At 36.3% G+C, this 25,375-nt stretch overlaps 3 protein-coding genes across 3 annotated transcripts; 1 reads left to right on the top strand and 2 right to left on the bottom strand.

Moving 5' to 3' along the window:
- The first annotated feature begins 52 nt into the window (after positions 1-52).
- Positions 53-10,133, top strand: LOC123663591 (protein adenylyltransferase SelO-like). Its single transcript, XM_045598260.1, has 12 exons — positions 53-196; positions 428-591; positions 1,415-1,495; positions 2,460-2,623; positions 3,488-3,660; positions 4,113-4,212; positions 4,980-5,140; positions 6,601-6,722; positions 7,449-7,578; positions 8,212-8,338; positions 8,932-9,068; positions 9,849-10,133. The coding sequence occupies exons 1-12, from the start codon at positions 53-55 to the stop codon at positions 9,969-9,971; spliced, it is 1,626 nt and encodes a 541-aa protein (XP_045454216.1). The 3' UTR covers positions 9,972-10,133.
- Positions 10,134-10,349: 216 nt separating this feature from the next.
- Positions 10,350-17,043, bottom strand: LOC123663295 (collagenase-like). The gene is made up of 8 exons (XM_045597983.1): positions 16,999-17,043; positions 15,969-16,023; positions 14,139-14,295; positions 13,301-13,476; positions 12,881-12,988; positions 12,016-12,155; positions 11,185-11,293; positions 10,350-10,423 (listed from the first exon to the last, which is right to left on the bottom strand). Exons 1-8 carry the CDS (start codon positions 17,041-17,043, stop codon positions 10,350-10,352), a joined length of 864 nt encoding a protein of 287 aa, XP_045453939.1.
- A 3,533-nt stretch (positions 17,044-20,576) lies between these two features.
- On the bottom strand, positions 20,577-25,173 carry LOC123663293 (chymotrypsin-like elastase family member 2A). The gene is made up of 7 exons (XM_045597982.1): positions 25,170-25,173; positions 24,724-24,877; positions 23,935-24,107; positions 22,826-22,933; positions 22,458-22,597; positions 21,443-21,551; positions 20,577-20,731 (listed from the first exon to the last, which is right to left on the bottom strand). Exons 1-7 carry the CDS (start codon positions 25,171-25,173, stop codon positions 20,661-20,663), a joined length of 759 nt encoding a protein of 252 aa, XP_045453938.1. The 3' UTR covers positions 20,577-20,660.
- Between the last annotated feature and the right edge of the window lie 202 nt (positions 25,174-25,375).

The raw sequence follows: 25,375 nt of genomic DNA, 5'->3' as shown, positions 1-25,375 counted from the left end.
TTTTATTTAATTTTTATTTACGCTAAAGATTAATTTGTACTTTCACATTACAATGAAAATGGAAGGAGAAACAAGTTTGTTAAAGACAAATTTAACAGAGTGGAGGTTTTGCCTTTATCCGAAATACATTTTGTTGCCGATTGACGAAAATCATGATCAAGTCAAAAATAATGTGAAAAACGTTATCTACTCTGAGGTATTCGTCCATAATTTTAGCTTTCATCATCATCATCACATCAGCTTATCTCAGTTCACTGCTGGACTTTGGCCTCCCTAAGTTTGCGCCAAACATCCCTGTTTTCTGCAATCTTAATCCAGGCTCCACCAGCAATTTTACGTAGATCGTCGGTCCAGCGGCCTGGAGGACGTAATAAAACTTTATATCGCTCTAATTACGGAAATATTATTGAATTTTAATATTACTTAGGTTACGCCACGTCCGCTGGAACGTAACATCCGCTTGGTATGCGCTAGCGAAAATGCTATGATCAACATTTTAGACATGGATCCGAATATCGCAAACAATCAAGAGTTTGTCGAATTTATAGCTGGCAGAAAATTACCTTATGGAGCGTTACCTGTCGCTCATAGGTAAAACAGATTTTTTTTTATTTGATGAAATTATATAGGCTAAAAAATTATAGGCCAAAAAGATATATGCACACCCCACACAAGGTAGGAAGGCATAGACACCTATTATAATTCGTGTAAAATATTATTTACGGCTTAGCTATGTATACCGGCTGCTGAATAAAAACCGAAAAGGGGCTTCAAAAAATATTGATTCAGTGTTCATTAAATATCAGATGCACTTCTTCCTTAGAAGTACCCATACTAATTTTTAAAATATATTGCGATTACAACGGTATTATAGTAACTAACATGACCCTGGTAGAAATGTTTGTTTTTATAAGTCAAATATTTTTTGAAATTTCGGACGTTATTGAAGAGTTATTCAGAGTTTTTCATTTTATGAAGACTTTTTAAGATTTTTTTTAAAACAAACATTTTCACCATACTTTGGACTAGTTGCACCGCTTGTTATCTTGTTAATGAAGTTTATACTGTTCCTGATAGGATTAATCAGCCGGACAGGCTTTTTGCGACCGTTTTAACCCAACTAGTATTTGAATTGACTTGTTGCGAGTTTGATGATGAAAAAGAAAAATACACCAAGAAATTCTATCTGACGGATAGTGTAGATTTCATTATACGTCCCACCGCTTTAATAGCGACTGATAAAATAGGCACTTAGTTTACCAATAGTTTTCGATGACATGGAAAAAATCCTGATAAAAGGATAACCTTTTATTAGGAATACTTTTATGCCATGTTGAGGTGTCTGAAAAGTCGCCTTCATTAATACCAATTTTTTTACATCTGTTTCTATGGTCGTTACTTTGGTATATTTTAGATATGGTGGTCATCAATACGGCTTATGGGTAGGTCAATTAGGAGATGGAAGGGCACACATCCTTGGCGAATATATAAGTAGGTAAGTACTTATATGTCCTTTGTTTTGACGTGACAACGTCTTATAAATTGGTTTGCCGGGTGACACTTCAAGAAACTGCGTTACGCTCCGCTCACGTTATGCGCTCACAATGAGAGCGAGTGAGAGGCACGCGTCCCTTCCACTCGGGCATGGTTAGCCCGCCTAAGAGCGAGAGAGACAGACATAAAAAGTGAATGAAATTCAGTGCGAGATTCTTTGTATAAATTAATGTTTTAAATATAATTCTTTGTATAAATAAATGTTTTAAATTGTTACTATTATTTCATCCTTCTTCCTACTATACGAATGAATATTCACATTAAAATTATTTTACCACTCAAAGTCGTTGTCACGTAAAACTTTCGCCCGTATACCGACTTTACAGGCAACCAATTTTTTTTTTTTATTCTTTAATATTTACCTACCTTATTATGCACATTTACAAACACCTTACCTATTTGTCTACTTTATTATTGACATATTTTATTTATATCTACTTAGTTCTTAACAACTGGGACATCTTTTATGTCTTCTTTGAAGTCAGGTAGGAAAAAGTTCAAGGAAAATGACCTGACAAACATCTATATGGCCAATACGGGTGGCTGTCGTGTGCGGGGATCGAACCCGCGACCGCCAGCGCAACAGCCAGTGCTGTGACCGCTACTCCAACGCATCGTCATCTGTGAGGGTTTCTACATTGAAATGTCTATGTAGGAGGATTACTTAAACATAGATTTTTTTATATATAATTAAGTCGGCAAACAAATGTTTAGCTTATATTCCCAACGTATTTGCCGACCCTATCCCCAACCCCCCAACCTTATTCACCACAGAAACACAGAACTACTTGAAAGCTTATTTAGCTGTGATCTTCTGTAAGGTCGAGGAACTTCCCCAGTCAGGTTGCTCCAGAAATTGAGCAGCATATTTCCTGTTGTCCTGTGCCCTACTCAATGGTTATTAGGTTAAACAAGCGCTGGCAGGTTCAACTCAAAGGTTCGGGCCAGACTCCATATTCTCGTTTATATGACGGTCGAGCGGTGCTACGTTCCTGTATAAGAGAGATGATTGCGAGTGAGGCCATGTACTACTTGGGTGTTCCGACTACTAGAGCTGCTGCTGTGGTTGGTAAGAAGCTGTTCATTAAAAAAATAAAAAATAAAAATAGTAAAACAGTTACTAAATATGTGACCGTTTTAAATTCACAGGCTTTCAAAATATAATCAAAGTACTGAATAAAATAAACAAGATTGACTAACTTCCAGAAAATTCCTTAAAGTTATGTCATTTGTAGCAGCTTTTATGAAACTGAAAGCCATAGCCGAAACATTTAATTCATCATTTCATCATCATTTCAGCTTATTACAGTCCACTCCTGGACATAGGCCTCCACAAGTTCGTGTCAAAAAATGGCGTAAACTCATGTATTTTGCCCATAGTCACCACGCTGGGCAGGCGGCTTGGTGACCGCAGGGCTGGCTTTGTCGCACCGAAGACGCTGCTGCCCGTCTTCGGCCTGTGTATTTCAAAGCTAGCAGTTGGATGGTTATCCCGCCATCGGTCGGCTTTTTATGTTCCAAGGTGGTAGTGGAACTGTGTTATCCTCTTGTCGCCTCTTACGACACCCACGGGAAGAGAGAGGGTGGCTATATTCTTTACTACCGTAGCCAAACAGCAATCATTTAATTATTATTATTTTTTAACTAAGAATTTTAATTAAGTACACGGACTACTTGATGATAAGCGGATACCGTATATTTGGAACCCTGCAACATTGGGAGTATTACAAGCGCGTTGCCGACGATAACCCCTCAAACCATCTCCAAGAACTTACTCTATCCACCACAGGAGCACAACACTACTTGGGAACAGTATTATTTAGCTATGATTTTATGTAAGGATGAGGTAATTCCCCGGTTCAAATTTTGAGCAAGATATTTCTTCCTGTACCCTACCTAAGTAATATTAAGAAGAATATTGTACATCTAACAGTGAGCGATGAAGCCGTGGTTCGAGATATGTTTTATACGGGTTCTGCGCGTCGCGAGAGAGCCGCCATTTTGTTGCGACTGTCTGAAAGTTGGTTCCGTTTCGGTTCCTTGGAAATATTGGCGAGGAATGGAGAGTTAGGCGTGTTGAGGCAGATTCTTGATTTTGTCATAAAGGTTAGTGGCCTTATATTATTACAATTTAAGGAAACTTTAAGGATTGAATTTTATTATGTAACTAGCTGTGCCCGCGACTTCGTCCGCGTGAAATTTAACAAAATAGTTATTGTTTAGTTTGCAGAGTTATCAAATCTAAAACAAAAATAGCCTACGTACTCCTTATTACATCAGCTATCTGCCAGTGAAAGTCCCGTCCAAATCGGCCCAGCCGTTTCAGAGATTAGCCGAAACACACAGACAGACAGACAGACAAAAATCATAAAAAATGTCAATTTGGTATATGTAACGTGTACATACATATGAATTTAGTAAAAAGTGGTTATTTTAATATTACAAACGGACACACCAATTTTATTTATTTGTTTAGATTTATGTAAGTTGAGATATTCTTATAGTTTGAATAAAAAGTTATTTACAGAAAAAAACCCACTTGTGATTATTTGTTTCAGGAACACTTTCCAGATATACAACTTACAGATGATAACAGGTACATACGATTATTTTCAGAGATTGCTCATAGAACTTTGGACCTCGTGGCTAAATGGCAAGGTAAGGGTTTTTTTTCTTAGTTCGTCTTAATTCGAAAGAACTAATATAAAATATACATAAAAATGTGTGTGAAGAGACATTATTATAGCTTTAAAAAATGTTCAGCCGTACATTTGCCGAAATTTTCACATCTATCAATTTCCAAAGTTTCGTTAAACTTTGTATTTTCCTCTATGGCACAAATTGTTGGTATTGCTTCGTTTCAATTTACTTACTAAAATGTTAGTGTAATAAATTTATTATCAATTAGTTATCATCAAGGTCAACAAAATATTGCTGGTAATACAAACCTTTAGGTTTCAACGATACTATGACTTTTATGTGAGCTAAATTAGATATTTGCTGTAAATATATAAAGTGGAATATTTATCGCTATACTGAATTATTAAGGCCAACAAAAAAAAGGTTAATGTTCCATTTTATATGTAGATTGAAGATCACAGCTAAATAATACTGCTTTCAAACAGTATTGTGTTCCTGTTGGTGAGTAAGGTGACCAGAGCTCCTGGGGGGGGATTGGAGATTGGGTCGGCAACGCGCTTGCGATACTTCTGGCGTTGCAGGCGTCTATAAGCTACGGTAATCGCTTACCATCAGGTGAGCCGTACGCTTGTTTGCCGACCTAGTGATATAAAAAAAAATGCAAATCGTTTCTGATAGTGTCCAAAATAACCACTAAGAATAAATATTTATTTAGTACTCGGTATCACTCAACGTCCAAAATTTACTAGTTTAGTTACTATTGCAGTAAAAATTATGTTCTTCAGGGTTGGGTTTCACTCACGGTCTGTTGAATACAGACAACATGAGTCTCCTCGGTGTGACACTTGATTATGGACCGTTTGGTTTCATCGACTCCTATGACTCTGGTTTCGTTGCGAACTGTTTTGATAGCGAAGGACGATACGCTTTTGGTAAACAACCTGATGTAAGAACGGATACCTGGCAATAATTGTTTATTATGTAATAGATATTGATTAGACGTATTCTTGGGTTAGTATTAAAAGCATATGATCAAGGAAAGATACGAAGGACAATAGTCGAATTTCTTTATTGTAAAGTAAATATCCGCCAACCCGCATTGGAGCAGCGTGGTGGATTAAGCTCTGATCCTTCTCCTACATCAGGAAAGAGGCCTATGCCCAGTAGTGGGATGCTACAGGCTGAAGCGTAAAGTAAATAGCACCTACCACCCAGCAGATGTTAAATATTGATACAGTACCCGGCAAAAAAATAATGCACTTCGACCATTGGAAAGACTAGGAGGAACAACCACTCTGGTGGAGTGGTGCGACTGATCACCTAAAATACCGACGGTGTGCATTTTTGAATTCCGCTCGGAATGGATATTTGTCTTTGTAAAAATAGTGCTTTCCGGTTTGGATGCCTGTCCTTATGGGTCACCCACCTTGCCTCGGAGAGCACGTTAAGCCGTCGGTTGTTATCATAAATACCTGATAGCGATCGTTACTCATTGTAGGAAACATTTCTTCTCCTACGTGGAGAAAGAGGCCTATGCGCATGCAATGCATTGGAAAGAGACAATCGCCTAGTTTCAAATTTGTAGACCGTTGTCACTGACGCCAGTAACCTACGTGACGTTTTATCAGTTGTTGTGTCTAAGTACGACAGGATGCAGTCGCGTCTAGTTAAAAGAAGAATTTGAAATTAGCTAATTGTCTCTTTCAAAAGGTAGGTGTGAATTATTCATAGCCAGGTACAGTATTAATATTTTTATCGTCTTATGATATATCGAATCAAAATTAAATAAAACTAGCTGACCCGGCGAACTTCGTATCGCCTAACACAAACTTTATCGTATGGTATTAAAGTTCAAATTGACTTTTAAGTATTATCACAAATCTTTTGTATGGGAGTATAGAAAAGTGTTGTTTTTAGACTTTTTCAGGAAATTTAAATTTTTTTTTTAGAATTTTTCTCTCCGTAAGAACCATCCTCGTACTTCAAGGAATATTTTAAAAAAAGAATTAGCGAAATCGGTCCAACCGTTCTCGAGTTTTGCGCTTAGCAACACATTCAGCGACTCATTTTTAACCGACTTCAAAAAAAGGAGGAGGTTACTCAATTCGACCGTATATATATTTTTTTTATATTATAGATTACAAATCTAGACCTACCTCTGTAACTTGATTAGAAGTCAAAGAATGAATATAAATTGTTTAAGTGTCGTCGATTGATATAAGTATGAATAATTTAAATGTTAGAGATCTTGTTTCAAGTTAGTAATTAGTAAAAAGAAAATAAAGTTATATGTAATTAGAAAAATAAATGATAAAAGAATTTGTGTGAAAAGCAGGATAAGTGGTCTACTTCTTTGAGAAAGCTTAAACAATATATATAAGTAAACAAATATTTTTTCAACTTTAGGTGATGGTATGGAACATAGGGCAGTTAGCGAATGCCCTGGAACCTCTGTTGACACCAGCACAACAAGTCCATGTCTCGCATATACTAAAAACCTTGGACACATACTGCAAAAATAAGATTCTGTACGTTTGTAATAGTAAATAATGTAATCAATTTAGTAAAATTTCAGGTACTATGACTAACAAATTTTAGTTTTCTACCTTTAGTAGTTTTTTACCTTTACGTCTGTGCACAATGCTGGTCTATACAAGATAATAGACATAAGACATTATTTAACCAAGCCATATTTGGAAAACTTCTGTTATATAACTCTGCTGACTCTGCAATTTGAGGAAGTTCTATCAATCAATTAATATTAATAAATGATATCTAATAGTTGTGGAGCCGATCCGATTTGATCGGATTTCGAACCTACACCTGCCGATATTCAGTCAGTCAAGTACAAAAAATATAAATATTCTCTAGCAATTCCCTATGACAGCCGTAAATAACTAGGTAGGAGAATTTGGTCTGTAATTGTCCATGTTTTATGAGGTTTTTTTCATAGGGATTACTCTTCAACCCATTATTTTAATTTATAACAGACTAGCGACCCAGCCCGGCTCCGCACGGGTGCAATGCTGATACTAAATATAAAATAAATATTTGCAATGTAAGCGCAAAAAAATGTGTTTCTTCAAATCACTCTATTTACTAAAGAAACCGCATTAAAGTTCGTTGCGTAGTTTTAAAGATCTAAGCATACAGACAGTGGGAAGCGAATTTGTGTTATACTATGTAATGATATCCAATAATATCCAATAATTTTCTGTGCTAAATAAATTTGAAAGTTATAATTTAAAACGTAGAGAAACATTCCTGGTGAAGATTGGACTTAAGAAAGAGCGTTGGGGTGATGAAGAGCTGGTGGAGAAGTTACTCGATATGATGCAGCAGACGGGAGCTGACTTCACCGCTACGTTTAGACAACTAGCTGAAGTAACAAACTTAGATTGCTTTTCAATTATTTAATGTGTAGGCAGGCAAAGGGTGCAGAACACCCGAGCGCCGGGTTTTAGGAGAAGCCAAAATACGCAATTCGATTGCATGTGTGTGTCAAATAAATGGTAATGTGTGTAGTCATTTTTATTTATTTATTTATTTATTTATTTATTTAAACTTTATTACACAACTCCAAAAAAAAAAAAAACAACAACATAACAACACATCAAGATAACACGTTGCGCAAAAGGCGGACTTAAGGCCGTACAGCCTTATCTACCAGTCAACCTTAAGGTGTAAAAAAATAGTAAAAGTAAGTGTTGATTTAAAGTGTTTTTATGCATTATTAAAAAAAATATTAGCATTCTGCACTCCTTCTCTTTATGAACTATAAGTATGCAAAATTTCATACTCCTCCGTCCACGTAATTTTCGTTAAAAGGGGTACAAAGTTTTTGCTTCACGTATTAATATATAGAAGAAGATAATAATACTTACTCAACAAAATAGCCTATCGTCTGCATCATATTAGAACTAAAATAAATAAAGTTGATTTGATTCTTGAGAACCCTATTAATAAATAGGTTTTCCTTTAATTGCATACGATCAAGAACTTGGTCACTATTTTCAGCTGCAACCTCACGAATTGAGTAGCGAGCTGAAATTAAATGAGAAGTGGTCGCTAAAACGTCTATCTTCTCACTCTTTTTGGGGTTGTTGGCTGGACCAATACCGCAACCGATTAGATAAAGAGGCTGGCAAGTATTCTGAAGAAACTTCTTCATAGCTTTATGTTTCTTGGTAATGTATCGACAAGCTACTTTGTATATTTTAAATTTGGCTCTAAAAATGTATATCTTTCTCTTCTGAAATCTTCAATTCTGGTGTTTAAAAAGGTTAGTATAATTAAAATATAATTTATATATTGCAACTTGAAAAGCAGTTTTTATTCATTAAGGGAGTTATTAGTTTTATTCACTACAATTGAATGCACTTAATTAACTTGAAAGTAGAACCATCAAAATTTTGTCATCCTCACAAAGTCGAGTAGTTCAGAGACTAAGACATGCTGTAAGCTTTTAAAGTATACTCAACAAATAACAATTTGAACCTTGAAATTAATGGTCAAATATGCTGCTTTCAAAATATAGAGTCTCGTAAATAAAACCAATCGTTTTTGAAATACACAAACCAAGAATTTGGTAAATATTTTGAGGTGATTTCTCTTGAGTTCTGCGACTGCCATGCCTATCGGTGCTAGTAAAATTTTGCTGCTAAAACAAATACCCTAAACCCTAAGGATCACTCATGGGAATATAATTATACAATTACTAAGAACGTCCTTTTCTAGTGGACACGAGTAATGCTGCTGGTCTTTTTGAAGAGGAACGCCGAAAACGAATGTTCGCCGTTAACCCTGTATACGTGCCGAGGAACTGGCTGTTACATAGCGCCATCATTGATGCAGAGAAAGATGACTTTGAAAAGGTCTAGTACCAATGTACTAAGCTTGTAATAGCATTCACCTAAGATTTTGAGGAATACCCTGCAAACAATACTCAAGATATTTTCTGTTTTTAAAGGAAAAAAAATGCGAAAAGTTTCAAATTCACATAACGCGTAATAAATACACTCAAAGCCCGATTTCTATTCATAATTGGAGGATAATAATATCAAAGGAATGTCTTAATAGAACTTTTAAATTAACGACAATTTTTATGACAAAATTAAGATTAAATCGTTATTTAGTTAATACTTTATTGCGCATTTAAAAGAAGAACACGTTTTATTAAGGTAGGGCACAGCATGAAATATCTTACTCGAAATTGGGAGCAGCCTGACTGGGGAAGTACCTCGACCTTGTAGATCAGAACTAAATAATACTACCCTCAAGCAGCTTTGTGTACCTGTGGTGAGTAAGGTGACCAATGCTCCCGGGGAGGGTTGGATGTAGGGTCGGCAACGCTTTTGCTATGCTCATAGAGTTACAGACGTCTATAGGCTACCCTATGGAAAGAATCTCATTAAACATGGACAAGTGCAGACCGAATTCTCAGTTATAAGAATCTATCAGATCTCATAGACTCTTATAATTCTGCATTTGTCCATGTTTTATGAGATTTTTTCCATAGGGTACAGTATTCGCTTACCATCAGGCAACCGTACACTTGTTTGCCGATATATCAATATAAAAAAATTAAACAGTTAATTTCAGACAGTTTTCTTCATAAGAAACATTGATAAAATAAATTATTTATTCAATTTTAGGTTCGATTCCTACTTCAAGTGATAACTAATCCGTACGAAGTTCAGCCGGAAGCAGAAATCCGAGGATATTCTTCCCAGCCTCCATTCTGGGCTTACGAGTTAAAGATTAGCTGTTCCAGTTAATATTAGTCATAACCTTCCAGATCCTTATTATTACATTATTATTATCTTTTTCTTAAATTCTTGTGTTAGTTAACTTTTATCCTACTCCAGTTGTTGCCTTATTTAATGTACTTATATGAACGAGCGTTGGCAATGTCGATTTAATAAAATATTTCAATGTAGCGTAATTTGTTTTATTTATTTTGTTTTGTTATTTTCTACACGAACATTTGAACACTCGTTTAATCTAAACATAATGTATAATTTATTTTTATTTTATTGTGTGTTTATTTTATTGTTACTCAGTATAAGTACTTATTATAAGTTCAATTATAATGTACGAATATAATAAATATAATTCAATATTTTAATATCAATTTTTAACGAATTTTATTCATCTTAGAAACTCCAATCGAAATTGATTCCGGTTACTGAAGTGAGCCATTGGTGGTAGAAACCAGGGCGAACGTACGCTGAAAATAAAATTAATATTTAATAAATGAAATATTTTTGTATGTTTCTGGCGTGTATAATGACCCGTATTAACATTTTTCAAACAAAATAGATCAGTTAAGTAAACGATTAAATTACTCGTATAACTCAAAAAGTTATGGACATTCCACTCAGCGGGATCTAAACCAATAATAAAAATTTCCTTATTCAAGTAGGCATCGATACACTGTTTAAATCAAAATTTTGCAAATTGTAATTATGTTTCTCTTTAATAAATTATTTATGGTTAATTTGAAACTACCACCGATTCGGAATGTAGGTTCCGCACCGAAGAGGCGGAAAGAAACTCCACAGTTACTCTTTTTAAAAAACTCAATGATTGTAAAAATAGTCACGTTTTCCATAAAATATAAGCGCGACTAATTCAACGAATCTTTATCATTAACAATATAATACAATACAAATATTCTCCATTGTACAACAAGAATAAACACCGAAGGATAAAATAATTACAAAGTTAACAAATGTTCAAAAGGTGGCCTTATCGCTAAAAGAGCGATCTCTTCCAGACAAACTTTAGGCAAAGGTCATGAAGAGAATGAAGCTGAAAGAAGGTATACCAATGATATATAAACATGCAAAAAAAAAACATTTACGTTCAAAAATCGGTGGTGTTTTTACATTAACATATTAACAAAGATAATTTAAAATTCTTTAAAAGCTTTCAAGTTTGTTTTATTTCGGTAAATTTTTTTTCGATTTTATTGATAAAATCTCTTACCCGTGGGCCAAGGACTGGTGCAGCCTCTCCACGAACCATAATGGACAATACCAACCATGGTGTCCTTGCCATCCTCATCTTTAATGGTTAGAGGACCGCCACTATCACCCTGCAAATGAAAAAACAATTATAAAATAAATAGTTAAAGCGGTAAACCTGTTTTTGTGTCTAATTGTAATATAAGCTGAATAAATTTACTTCTTTCATAAAATATAACTATATGCTCTATCTACCTCTTTCAACGATTAAATTGCATATACTTTTAAGGGGTAAGTACTAAGTCCACTAAATTTATGCATTGATTACAGAATTTCTAAGTTTTACCCGCGTATCTCGTTATAATATTGGGATAAAAAGTTTTACGAAATCGGTTCAGTAGTTGGTGCGTGAAAGAGTAACATACATCTATCCATTCTCAAAAGCTTTCGCAATTATACTTTAAGTAGGATATTTCTATCATTACAACCTATACAGTCCACTGCTGGACATAGGCCTCCACAAGTTTACGCCAAAAATAACGTGAACTCATGTGTTTTACCCGTAGTCACCACGCTGGGCAGGCGGGTTGGTGACCGCAGGGCTGGCTTTGTCGCACCGAAGACGCTGCTGCCCGTCTTCGGCCTGTGTATTTCAAAGCCAGCAGTTGGATGGTTATCCCGCCACCGGTCGGCTTTTTAAGTTCCAAGGTGGTAGCGGAACTGTGTTATCCCTTAGTCGCCTCTTACGACACCCACGGGAAGAGAGGGGGTGGCTATATTCTTTAGTACCGTAGCCACACAGTACCCGTATAGTACCCGTATAGGATATTTCTAACTAATGATAAATTCTTACGTAGCAGGCAGATTGATCAGTAGAGTTGTAGTAACGTGCGCACAATGTGGTCTCATAGACTCTCGTGTAGTAGTTGAGGCAATACTCATTGCTCAGGCCAACGAGGTGGGTCCAGAGCATGATGTCGGAATCGGTGCCACCTGGACAGAGTATGATTTAATTCTTCCCTAAGCACTAATTATGCAATAACAAATTATAGATAAGCATTAATTTCGATAGCGGAAAAGCTTTATTGAGGGGGCAATATTATTAAAATTTAGTAATAACTAACTAAAATCCATATTTGCTAAAATTCATGCAGACCCTCGGCCTCGGACTTTTCTAGTTCGGCGTCCGCTGGGCCCCAACACGCCCTCCGTAGTGATGGTGATCGAATTCATTTGTTTTGATTTTAGACCATATATTGCACCAGAAGGTGACGAGGTCAATCCTGCTCAGTCTTAGGGAAGTAGAGAGCTGAATCCCTTGAGACTCTGTCGGCACCAAGTCAACGGGTAGGGATGGTTGATTAGCCGACTGGTCAGGTGGTTATGCCGGTCGACGGGGGTGGCTGGCGGCCCGAATGATGCCACGTCCAGTACCAACCCCAGTCGTACCCGAATATCTCCCAGGCAGCGGCTCTATAAGAAATGCTATGTGCCTTACATTTTTTTTGTCCTCCATCCATATTATATGAATGCTATGATACTTACTCGGAGAGGCACTCACGCTCTCCGAGGGCGATGCGCAGGAGTTATGCAGCTTTGTTTGCGTTGAGTTGCCTTTTTCGACATTCTGGGCAGAGGCAGGGATAGCCCTACTCTAGTCTGCCAGGAACCACACAACTGTTATTAATATTATTATTAACAAGACAATATAACTTTACCGTTCCACGAATCATCGTGGTATCCGAAACCGCTAACAGTCAATACTCTGTTCTCGTAGTTAGTGTAAATCTGCTGTGTGTTCTGGATTCGGACGGGTTGGATGGTAGCTGTAAGAAATTGTTTTCTATGATACAACTGGGTAAGGTCAAAAAGTGATTAAACTTAATTGTCAGTTAAATTTCTATTTTTTCGATTTAAAAATAGAGGGTTTGTCTTCATTTGTTATTGAAATGAGAACTTCAAGTTTAATTGAATATTATTCAAAAAATTAGATGAGTTTGAAATTTATATTGTTTTAAATTTAAATAAAGAGTGCAAAATAATAACGAGTAAATGTGTCAATGATTCAATCGGGGAACAATTAGCAATCAATCCAAATGTGCCTGCGTTAAGAATTGTAGTAATGTCCTACTACTTACGTCCATAAGCAACTTTTATGCTCAGCTTTAGTAAGGCGACATCGTGTTGCTGGACTCGGTTGGAATTTCCCGTATCGAATTCTGGATGGTACACGGCGTCTCTGTAGTCTTGTTCGATCATGTACAGCGGACGACGGATGTCGATTGTACCGAGACGGACCAGGTACGAAATACGGCTGGAAAGATTAGATTTTTTATAGTGAAACTTTTATTCTATCGTACCAAAATTTCGTTTATCTATCGTATGTCGCCATACAGCTGGCCGCGGAGTAGGAATAAAATGTAAGGCATAGATATGGCAGAGGAGCCAAAGCCAATATAGCGGCTTCCATAGCTGGCATCAGCGGACCGTGTAGCACTTATATTCTCAAATATTCGTGCAAGTGTTCCACGGTATTTGTACGTTTTGATTTGTATATTAATGTAAATATTTTTCTTCACTAAAGTTTTACTTGCATTGTGGTTCCATAAAATCTCATAATGGTTTTTTTGTTACGATTTGTAATTTTGATCATAAAATTCCTATTTTACGGATATGAAATTTCGGATACGGATACTGATATTTGAACAATGTTTTATCGGTTTCGGTCAAGGGTAGCATATAATTTTTTTTATTTTGGTATCAGCTTCGTTTACGGTTATGGAGCTAAACATCCCTTATTTTGACATACATTGCTCAAGCATATCATCAGCAACAATTAGATTCGCAACCGATTTACAAAAGCAACTGATTTAAAAAACAAGTCTTCTACTGCATCTGTCTGTTTGCAGTGAATTAAAAAACCAAGACCAATAATCGAGTAAAAGAGTGTAAACTGTGTAGCTATATTTGACTTACTTGGCGAGACAGTGAGCTGAGGTAATGATCCACTCGTTGTCAACAATACTTCCGCCGCAGGTGATCATGTTACCGACATTGCTTATCATACGAATACTGACTTGGTACGGAAATTGGCCATCTTGAGCCGGCCATCCGCCCGTGACACGGTCGGTACCTGTTGGTCATATTATGAAATTTAAATGTGACCACATGACAAACATCAGCTTTCGATTAAATTAAAAATTATTAAAATCGATACACCCAGTAAAAAGTTATTGCGGATTTTCAAGAGTTTCTCTCGATTTCTCTGGGACCCCATCATCAGATCCTGGTTCCTTATCATGGTACTAAACTAGGGATATCTTCTTTTCAACAAAAAAAGAATCATCAAAATCGGTTTATAAACAACGGAGTTATCCCCGAACATATTATTATATACTTTATTGCACTAAAAATAATGTACAGAGAATTTATACAAAAAAGTTGATGGCAAAGGTGGACTTATCTCTAGAAGAGATCTCTTCCAGTCAACCAATGTTCATGAGAGAGAGTGTCATATAGCGGGGAACACAGTGCAAGAATTAATAACGTAATAGCTAAAGAACTGTAATATATTACATACTTACAGGTATAAATACATACACTTACATAGATATATATAGATATAATACATATACATATACACAGATATCATGCATATACATATACACACACACCACTTACATACATATATATATATATATATATACATACATACGTACCCACATAAATACAAATATATGATATAATATTATAGGTAATTATATACTTACATATTCATTAAGTAGATGATTGTAAATTGAGTTGAGATATAAAATGCTCCTTTAATTTACGTTTGAAGGAAACAAGGGAAGGACTCTTTTGAATGTTTTCTGGGAGTTTGTTCCACAGTAAAGAGGCGCGTACCGCAAATGAATTTAGTTTGAATTTGGTATTGCACTTTGGTACATCCAGCTTTGGTGTAATGCCAGGGCGCCTGGAACGATTAGGAGAGGGTAGGAAGTGGAAACGGGATCGAAGATAAGAAGGAGAGTTTGGGTTACGTATGATGTTAAAGAGAGTAGAAAGGATATGCATATCACGGCGAAGGCGAATAGGGAGCCATTTGATCTGAGCACGGAAGTGAGAGATATGATCAAACTTTCGTAACATACATAAATATATATATATCCGGTCGAATTGAGTAACCTCCTCCTTTTTTTGAAGTCGGTTAAAAAGAAATCACCCAGATACTGTACTAAAACTGTACATAGCATTGTATATATATTTTTGTGCTGGTTGTAGTTATCATCAAGACAATGTTTGTATGAAAGAAATATGGCTGCACGTAATTCGCCAGGTCATATGAATAGTAACATATTATGAGCACGCGCCATTCTTGGCGCGAATTTTTGGAGGCCTATGTCCAGCAGTTGACTGCGATAGCTTGAAGTGTATTTCGTCAGGTCAGCTAATTTTTGGTTTCTAATATACTTAAGCTATTTTTACTGATATCATTACAATCTAATCCCTATTTCAGCCGTTAAAATAATGGTTGAGTAAAAAAAGATAATATGTATGTCTTTTTTTTACAATTTTAAGCTTACCATTTGGGATTAATTAAAGGGATAGTGAGCTATTTAGCATTCAAAAGGGTCCGAGTTTATTTAGGTAGGTATATTTGCTAAACAAGTGTCCCACTTAGTGACTGATAGTACAAATGATAAAGAATTAATTTGCTTAAAGATTGCAGACCTAATAAATAATGAAAAGTTCCTAGTACCCAAATTTCTGGTCAATATAGAAATACAGAATTATATCAATACTTACGTAATTTAATGTCTTCGAGGAATCCAACTGCGTCCTCTTTAAGCCCTGGATTGGCCTAAAATACGACAATTTTTATTAATCTATGATTGAGGTCACCAGCCCGCCTGCCCAGCGTGGTGACTATGGGCAAAACACATGAGTTCATGTCATTTTTGGCGCGAACTTGTGGAGGCCTATGTCCAGCTGTATTAGGCTGAAATGATGATGATGTGAATACAAAAATTATGTTATTTATTTACTAAAATAGTTACACCTTTTGACTAGTCACACCGAACAGTAGCAGATCATTTTATTTAAGGGAATCCAAAAGAAGCTTAAGTAGGTTGTTCTTATATCTATTTAATATTAAAAGGCTTGCATTATATTCCGTCAAATAACAAAAAGATAAAATTACAGTTTTTATGAGAAATAGTTACTGCTTTACTATCCGCTTCGATTTCTGAAGTAAAACTTCTATATGCACGTTTGTCTTGATGAGTACGCTGGCGAATGGGTGATGAGAGCTTTACGAAAAGTGTGGTCGGGCGAGGTGAACGGAGCAAGGCAGCGAGGTACGAGCACACATATTCTTTCTCTCCTTCTCTCATACCCAGTTACGTTTCGTATATCTAAGACATAGAGTAGGTCTACCAAAGAAGTTTTACTTCAGTCGTGTGATCTAAGGCACACTCGTTTTCGCAAAAATGTACGCTTCAGCCTGTAATATCCCACTATTGGGCATAGGCCTCTTTCCCCATGTAGGAGAAGGGTCAGAGCTTAATCCACCACGCTGCTCCAATACGGGTTGGCGGATATATTCCATTACTATGAGTAAACGGGACCGATGGCTTAACGTACTCTCCGAGGCACGGTGGGAAGACCCACAAGGACTGCACAAACACCCAGACCACGACAAACACCTGTATGGCAAATACAAATGTTTGTCATGTGCGGCGATCGAACCCGCAACCGCCAGCGCAACAATCCATGGCTCGCAAAAATGTACTTAGTAATAAAAGACTTAAAGAGTAAAAAAAAACAAATAAAATACCTGGACGAATCCGATGGCCAAAACCACTAGCACGTACCTCAGCATGGCGGAATTTAGTTAATTGACTCATTAATTGTTTTTCTGGTAGTTTTATACCGATATTGAGTTATCGCGCTAATTTTGAAATGCGGATTTACTTGATAATAACGGATAATAATTGAATTCATTATCTTTGTTGCTTAGCAATATTTGTATGAAGAATTGAACTAAAAAAAACAATGCCATAAATTTAAAACCTAGACGAAAAGAATTTATATTCAAAGGTTTTACTTTTATGCGTTATATACTAATGTATATAGTCTGTAACGGCTAAATAAGGCCTAAATATAGGATCAAATGTATAGTTATTTTTATGAACATACGTAATGTTGTTTTATCGCTCACTGTAAATGAGGCATGGCGCTGATTTGATTAAAAGATTTAGTGCAATCGACCGTAACATCCTATTTCTACGTCACAAATATGGTTAAGTGACTCTTTTTTAGACATAGTTTCACGATTCAGCCCGTAACATCCCACTGCTGGGCATGGCCTCTTTCTCCATGTAGGAGTAGAATTGGTGGTTAATTTACCACTCTGCTCCACTGCGAGTTGGCGGATATACATATAGTTTATTTTAATGTAATGAATCGCATTAAGTTAAAATGATTTATGGAAAGTTGGTTTTCTTTTAATACGCTTCAGCCTGTAATACCCTACTGCTGGGCATAAAGGCTTCAGAGCTCAATCCATCACGCTGCTTCAGTGCGGGTTGTCGGATATATTTCCCACTATGAGTAATGATTATTATTATTATTATTATAACTATACCTACAGTACACAAGACGACATTTACAAGTTCATAACATAGTTCAGAACATTTTTATTATAATGCTGTGATTTTAACACAAAACATTTTCAGAAAGGTATAAAACTGATTTTAACACAAGTTGCTTAAAGATTCCGGTTGGCATCAGGATGCGGGAACGCATCATGCCACCTCTACAACTTCTGTTCTTTCTAATTCGTTTCCTTCGGCGGTATGTAATTGTAATGTGTGTAATTTGTTAAATAAGCTTTCGTTTTAACTTTGTTTAACAATCATATAATTTAAAACACTTTTATTAAAATAATAATGATACCTTCGTAATAATAAGCCTTCTACTTTCTACATAAAGATGAACAATATTGGTAGAGATTTCTTTATCAAAAATTTATACGTATCTGAAGTTTAAAGTGTTTTTTAATAGAATTGCCACACTTTTAGTCTGATATCTAAATTATTTTTTTATTTTTACTTGTACATTGTGTTCGAAAAACATAGGGTTTCAAAATGTATATTTAAAATTCTTCCAGTTTAGTTTGGTTGGTTTTGGTTTTAGTTACATATTAAAGATGAAGACGCCTATGCTGCCATTAGGTCTATAACAAGAGGCTCTGCTAGCGGTAGACGGCATCATACCACAACATCTTAAAGATTTTGTGAGTGTCACAGCCGGGGACGCTGGCAGTACTATCTTGAATGACTTACGTCATTTCATGTATGCCAAACTTTGCAATTTCATGTTATCTCGCAAACTAACTTCATGTTTTTCTCACATATTTTTACGTTGCTAGACTGTGCCTTATACAAAAAAGATGGTGGTGTGAGTCGGATTGCTGTTGGAACCACATTTAGCTGCCTGGCGTCTGAATTGGCATGTAGACACATAATCTCCACCTAAAAACTAAATTTCAACCAGCCCAAGTAGGCTTTGGAAGTAAAGGAGGCTGTGAAGGAATAGTTCATGCGCTTGTCAGATTATTTTATATTTTTATGTAAAGAAATAGTTAATTTGTAATGTAATAATTGATAATATAACAAGTAGGTAGGAGTCATACTTGTTTGTCGTCGTCTATAAAACGAGTGTTCCGACTCGATTGGATTATTCTTGTTTAAGACATCGACCGGTGCAAAGCTCTCGGAAAAAGAAAAGATAAGTATTATAGTTATGGCATATCTATACATATAATAAAATGGTAAGAAAGTCAAAACTGTACATTGAATATTTTTTTTAAAAGAATACTTGGGGTGTGATCTACAATCGATACCGCAGCCAAAAATATAGTTTTTAGAATTTTCGTCTGTTTGTCTGTATGTATGTCCGGGATAAACTCAAAAAGTAACGCATGGATTTACTTCAAATTTGGCACGAATATTATTAAGAAGTCGGGTCAACATATAGGCTACATATTATCATGCTATCACCTACCGGGAACGAGCAGTGAACCTTTATTTCCTCAACGCATTCTGTAACAACGTGTAATCTAACGACTTATATTTGAATGTTGTTGTTATTATGTTAATAACCATGCTATATAAGCTGGCTTCACACTATAAAAATCACGCAATATAAGTAACTAGGCCGATAAACAAAATTAAATGAATATAAGTAGACAAGACAATTTTAAAGCAGCGCCATCTATGAGATTTTTCTGTAGATATGAAATGTAAAGAAGAAACGGGTAATTGAATGTTATTTTAAAAGGTATAATCGTAGGTATTTTTGGTGCTGTATAGCGTTCACGCAGAGGACGTTGCGGGCGGCAGCTAGTATATAATAAGTGTATACTTATATAATATTATCGATAGGGACGTAAATTATTACGAGATATTTAATTCATTATACGCTTTTTAAAAATAAAAGTATTTGATTTCACTGATCAGATAATATTCTTAGATTAATAAAGTATGAATATTATATATTTTTTTATTTTACATTTTTCTTTCTTTTTCTTAACACGTTCGTACTTTTTTAAAAGGTAAGGCTAAAGTTCTGCTGAAAGTTGATGTAAATAATACTTTTAATTCTTTAGACAGACAGCTCATCTTCATGAAATTTACCCTTATGTTTAGCAATGTTACAGTTCATCTAAACTACTTTTTGGTGAATTTAATATTGTTTCTAGCGTCGGCGTTCACAAAAGAGACCGACTACGAGTAGATCCGGCTCTTTTTAGTGTAAACTGTATCCACCTTATAACATTTTTGCTTTTCCCATGTCAACTATATGAGGATAATTACTATAATTTATAACGCAAGAACTTTGTTGTCTTTAATTAATTTATGATAACTAATGGTCGCCCAGAGATCGAAATTCAACCATGATTAAAAATTTAAATTAAAGCAAACCAAAAAATTATGAAAATAAAAAACCTTTTGTAAAATGTTTCAAACTCTCTACAGACTTTGACGACAACAAAAAAGTATAATATGTTGTGTCAAATACAAGGTAGTGTGTGTAACGTTTTTTTTATTAATTTAATATATTTATACGCATAATTAAAAAAAAATATTAGCATTCTGCACTCCTTCTCTATATAAACTATAAGTGTAGGTACTAAATTTCATAGTCCTCCGTGCGCGCAATTTTCGTAAAAAGGGATACAAAGTTTTTGCTTCACGTATATACAAATACCTGTTGATCAAAATCAAAATCAAAAATAGCTTTATTCAAATAGGCTCTAAGAGCTCTTTCGAATCGTCATTTTACAAATCAAGACTTCAAAAAAGTCTGAATATAAAACCTGTAGTATGAATTCACAAGAAAAACACAAAAAAAAATGTATCATATATTTATTCCTAAGTTAGACATGCGTGTATCGTGACCAAGCGTTATTAATGTCCACAAATTTGGACCAGACTAGGACCAGTCGAAGTCGATGCCGGTAACTTCAGTAATCCAACTGTGGTAGTGACCAGGACGGACGAAAGCTGGAACGAAAAAAAAATGCGCAGTTATGTAAAAAGAATAAGGGTGAGTTAAATTAACTTAGGAACCTTGTGTGTCACCTATCATTGTTAAAGCAAGCAAGCAAAAGCCTATTGGACATATAACTGTGAATGTGTATCGTCATTGCAGATACGAAAATCTTTCTTGACATATTTATATTTTGACTAGCCCGTTGGCGCAAGTTGTAGCTGCCCTGATTTCTGTTCCGCGGGTTGCGGTTTCGATTCCCGCCTGTGTCTAGGTATAATATTTGTATTTATATATTTATATAAATATAGTTTTGTATTATTTCTATGTATATTTATAACAAAAAAAGGTAAAACAATCGGCTCTTACTTGTAACACAAGCATTAAGTTGCCACAGGAACAGGCAACCGTGTGTGTATGTTATAAGAAAAAAAAAAAAACTCGCAATATTTTTGTTTACGGCGGAGCTAACTAACTTTTTAAACTTACTATTTTTTTTTTGTAGCATTGATTCTACGCTTTTAAAGATATATGTAAACATTTTTTATGTGTATTAAAAGTATATAAATTATGTATCCTAGAGATTTTGGGCTGAATCGGGTATAGTGGTCGACAACGCCCTTGAGATTCTTCTGTGGTGTTGCAGGCGTCTGTAGGCTACGGTAACCGCTAACTATCAGGTGGGCCCTACACTTGTTTGCCACACTAGTCGTAATAGAAAGTACCTGAGGGGAAGATGGAGCTGCATCCACGGCTGGAACCGAAGCTGACGATACCGATCTGGGTCAGTTCTCCATCTTCATCGACAGCCGTCAATGGACCGCCACTGTCTCCCTGAAACATTCACACAACAAACAATTATACATAAATGTGTCAACACTAGCGCTGTCATACGCAATTAGAAAGGAATTTATAAACAACAGATGCAACGATCGCGTCACCTAGCACATCGTTCGATAAGTCATCTACCCTCATTTATTATATTACTCGAGTTATTCTGACGTGTACGAAACGAACGGTGCAACCGCCGCTAAGGCAGTCTTGGCTCTGGCTTGGCACGATACACTTGTTGTATCCCGCTAGTAGCTTAACCTAGACTCATTCAATAATTAATTTGTGCAAACGAATTAATTGTTATCTATTACGATTAATTTGGCTAGGCGAGGCGTATAACTCGAGCAGTGAAGGTGAGCGTTGATGCGCATCTCAAAGGGGGCCTCCTTAAACCTACATCTAGGTCGCAAGTCCTAGGCACTGCTCTGAGTTACTCCCGCCGCCATACGATAGACTCGATCGGAACTCCGAAGAGCGTGCACGCATACACGTGTTCGGTGTACGTTACAATTTTGTTATAATCTTTTTAAGTACTACCTACATAATATTGTAAAGAGTGCAAGTATAACCTACGCCCGCGCCCTGCAACTATAGAAAACAAGCTTCCAATTAGTCGAAAGACTACAAATGTATTATTACAAAATAGTCGACCTGGAGAACTTCGTACCGCCATTTTTACCGCCTGCGCCCGTGTGCAGGTGTTCGGAAGTTCTGCGTGATGCGTGTACATACAAAACATTTTGGTAAATCATTTTTTTTTTGTTATAAATAGTATAACACACGTGAATTTTTGTTTATGTATTAAACGAAGCTATAATCTGTCTGCGACTACTACAATGCGCAAAGCGATTCCCATTCTATCGTCGAGGGCTCAATATCTGTCAAATAGTTTCGACTGAAACTGACCTGGCAAGCTGACTGAATCGTGCTGTTGTAGTACGACGCGCAGATAGTTTGAGGGTGGACGGCGTTGTACCAGTTTCTGCACTCAGCGTTGCTGATGCCTCGGAGGTAGACCCAGCGGAGGACACTGGAAGCGGTGCCACCTGCACAATAAGATCCATTACACTGTCAGTCCTAAACAACTTATTAATATTAGAAATACGAGAAAAGTGCAGCGAAAAAATGCATTCATTTTTAGCAACATTTTGTTACTTTACTTAATTTCTTGTTTTAGACAAGGTTTTCAAATTGATTGTTTTAACTAATGTGAGGTAGACAAGTTTTCTCAGATTATGTATGTGAATAAGCTTAAGCGATAATAAAAAAGTTACCGTTCCAAGAATCTTGAGTTAATCCAAAGCCGCTGACAACGAGGACCTCACCAGTATAGTCTTTGTTCATCTGTTGTGAGTTCTGCAAGCGGATTGGTTGGATGGTGGCTGAAAATAGTTGGATAATTAATGGTGATAAGTTAATAAGTCTTAGTGAATATACCAAATACAACCATGGAATGAGCTGGTAGCAAAAAAAGCAGTAAAGTTTTGGCGTCGACATTACAGCAAACGTGTTTTAAATTTCTCCTAAAAATCTTCAATACTTTTCAAATCTAATAAACTCTTAATTCTGGCTTTTGGGTTTCTTGATTACAAGACAAAATAGATTTATTCTAAAACCAAAATGTTATTAATCTCGTAAATTATTGAGGAGAGGGACAGCAGTAAAAATCTTCCCAAAAACTTGGAGCAATTCGACTGAAGAAGTACAACCATACAACAACAATACTTTAAGGTTTAGGTATTTACCCAGTCACAAAGACTCTCTCGAATTGTGTTATATTCCTATTGTGAGTGAAGTAAGCACAGCTTCCGGTTGGGTCGGAGCCAGGGTCAGCAACGCGCTTGCAATCCTTCTGGTTTGAAGTATCCATAGGCTACGGTATCTGGTTACTATCAGGCAAAACTTTGCTTGTTTGTCACATTTTTCGTCTATAAAGCCGTGACGATTACCAAAATATGAAACGGTTTTAGCCTACACATCATCACCATCACCATCATCACATCAGCTTTTCGCAGTCCACTACTAGACATAGGCCTCCACAAGCTCACGCCAAAAATGGCGTAAACTCATGTGTTTTGCCCATAGTCACCACACTGGGCAGGCGGGTTGGTGACCGCAGGGCTGATTTTGTCGCACCGAAGACGCTGCTGCCCGTCTTCGGCGTCTTCCGGGATTCGGTGTGTATTTCAAAGCCCTGGATGGTTAACCCGCCATCGGTCGGTTTTTTAAGTCCAAGGTAGTTAGTAGTGGAACTGTGTTATTCCTTAGTCGCCTCTTACGACACCCACGGCAATAGAGGGCGGTGTCTTTAATGCCGTAACCACACAGCATACTTATTATACTTATACACTTAGCCTACACGGCGTTGACAAATTTTACTTACGTCCAAAAGTAAGATCTCTGCTCAACTTAACCACGGCGATGTCGTCGCCCTGAACGAAATTGCTGTTGGGGTTGTAGTTGGGATGAAGGAAATTGTTTGATGCTGTCTCTTCAAAGATAGCGGTTGGCCTGATGAGTTCGACAACTCCGAAACGGAGCACGTATGAGAGTCGGCTGTTGAGAGACAAATCGGCTGTTGAGTTTTAGGTTATTAGTGTTGTAGTAAAGTGGAGCAAAACACTTATAAATTGGCACTCCAAAATTAGAAATAATATTTATCAAGAAACTAGCTGACTCGGCAAACGTTGTCTTGCCGCTAAACGCTATTTAAAAATATGGGTTGGTGATAGAAGGGTGAAAATTTAGGGTTGTGCGTATTTTTCAACGCCAAATCATAATAAAATAAAAAATTAATAATTTATTTAAAAATGAAAAAAATAGGGTGGACAACCCTTAACATTTAGGGGGATGAAAAATTGATGTTGTTCGATTCTCAGACCTACGCAATAATCAATATGCACACAAAATTTCATGAGAATCGGTCAAGCCGTTTCGAAGGAGTTTAATTACAAACACTGCGACACGAGAATTTTATATATCAGATAATATTAATTAGTGTTGATTAGCTGGGCCTCGCGTTTACCGACATAAAAAGTAGCCAACTCATTATTCCGAATCTCCAACTATTTACGTACTAGTTTCATTACATTCAGTTAATTGGTTTTTGCGTGAAAGAATCCACCCATCCACCCTCACGAACTGTCGTATTTATATCATTAGTAGGGCTTACTTAGCAGTGCAGTGAGCAGCGGTCAGAATCCAGTTCTTGTGTATGACAGATCCACCGCAAGAAAATACTCCGCCGTTAGCAGCTACCATACGGATATTGATCTGATAAGGGAACTGACCCTCTGTCGCCTCCCATCCTCCGACGATGCGGCTGTCTGGAGATTATTACATGTTATTAATTTTACATAGAATCCGGTCTGGTGGGTCCAGGATCAATACGCAATCAAATATCTGTATACTGATACACCTCTCTGCTACTCCGCAAACACGTCCAAAAGAAAAAGTTGAAATTTTAGTTGGCAAATATTACTAGACTCTAGGGTCAACTTATATCACTGGAATTTTACTATGAAATTGAACTACTACAAAAATATTTTCACTTAATTTTTTTATATATTTTTATTTACAAAATTAATGTCGTCGAATTTTCTGTAGATTTTATTACACGCATACTCAGAGCGAGAATCAAATATCCTAGTCACTGCGCAGGGTCAGTCAGTCAAATCGCGATAGATCAGTAATATTATCTCGATATTTATAAATATTTTCAAATTTCAAACTTTGTTACTTACTTATACTGTCCGAGACATATGCGGGTTGAATTTCCGTTGGTGACGGAAATGCCTGAATAAACAGAAAAAAAAAAATATTTT

Source organism: Melitaea cinxia, chromosome 20, assembly GCF_905220565.1.
Source record: "Melitaea cinxia chromosome 20, ilMelCinx1.1, whole genome shotgun sequence".
Classification (NCBI taxonomy): Eukaryota; Metazoa; Arthropoda; class Insecta; order Lepidoptera; family Nymphalidae; genus Melitaea; species Melitaea cinxia.
This window is presented reverse-complemented; position numbering and strand designations above follow the sequence as displayed.

Coding starts and splice junctions, on each gene's coding strand:
- LOC123663591 (XM_045598260.1), top strand. CDS start 53: ATGAAAATGGAAGGAGAAACAAGTTTGTTAAAGACAAATTTAACAGAG. Junction 6,723..7,448: donor TACTGCAAAAATAAGATTCT/GTACGTTTGTAA, acceptor TTTAAAACGTAG/AGAAACATTCCTGGTGAAGA. Junction 7,579..8,211: donor CGTTTAGACAACTAGCTGAA/GTAACAAACTTA, acceptor CACTATTTTCAG/CTGCAACCTCACGAATTGAG.
- LOC123663295 (XM_045597983.1), bottom strand. CDS start 17,043: ATGCTGAGGTACGTGCTAGTGGTTTTGGCCATCGGATTCGTCCAG. Junction 13,477..14,138: donor TCAGCTCACTGTCTCGCCAA/GTAAGTCAAATA, acceptor TAATCTTTCCAG/CCGTATTTCGTACCTGGTCC. Junction 11,294..12,015: donor CTGATCAATCTGCCTGCTAC/GTAAGAATTTAT, acceptor TTTCATTTGCAG/GGTGATAGTGGCGGTCCTCT.
- LOC123663293 (XM_045597982.1), bottom strand. Junction 24,108..24,723: donor GCTGCTCACTGCACTGCTAA/GTAAGCCCTACT, acceptor GTCTCTCAACAG/CCGACTCTCATACGTGCTCC. Junction 20,732..21,442: donor CAGCTCCATCTTCCCCTCAG/GTACTTTCTATT, acceptor TTTTCGTTCCAG/CTTTCGTCCGTCCTGGTCAC.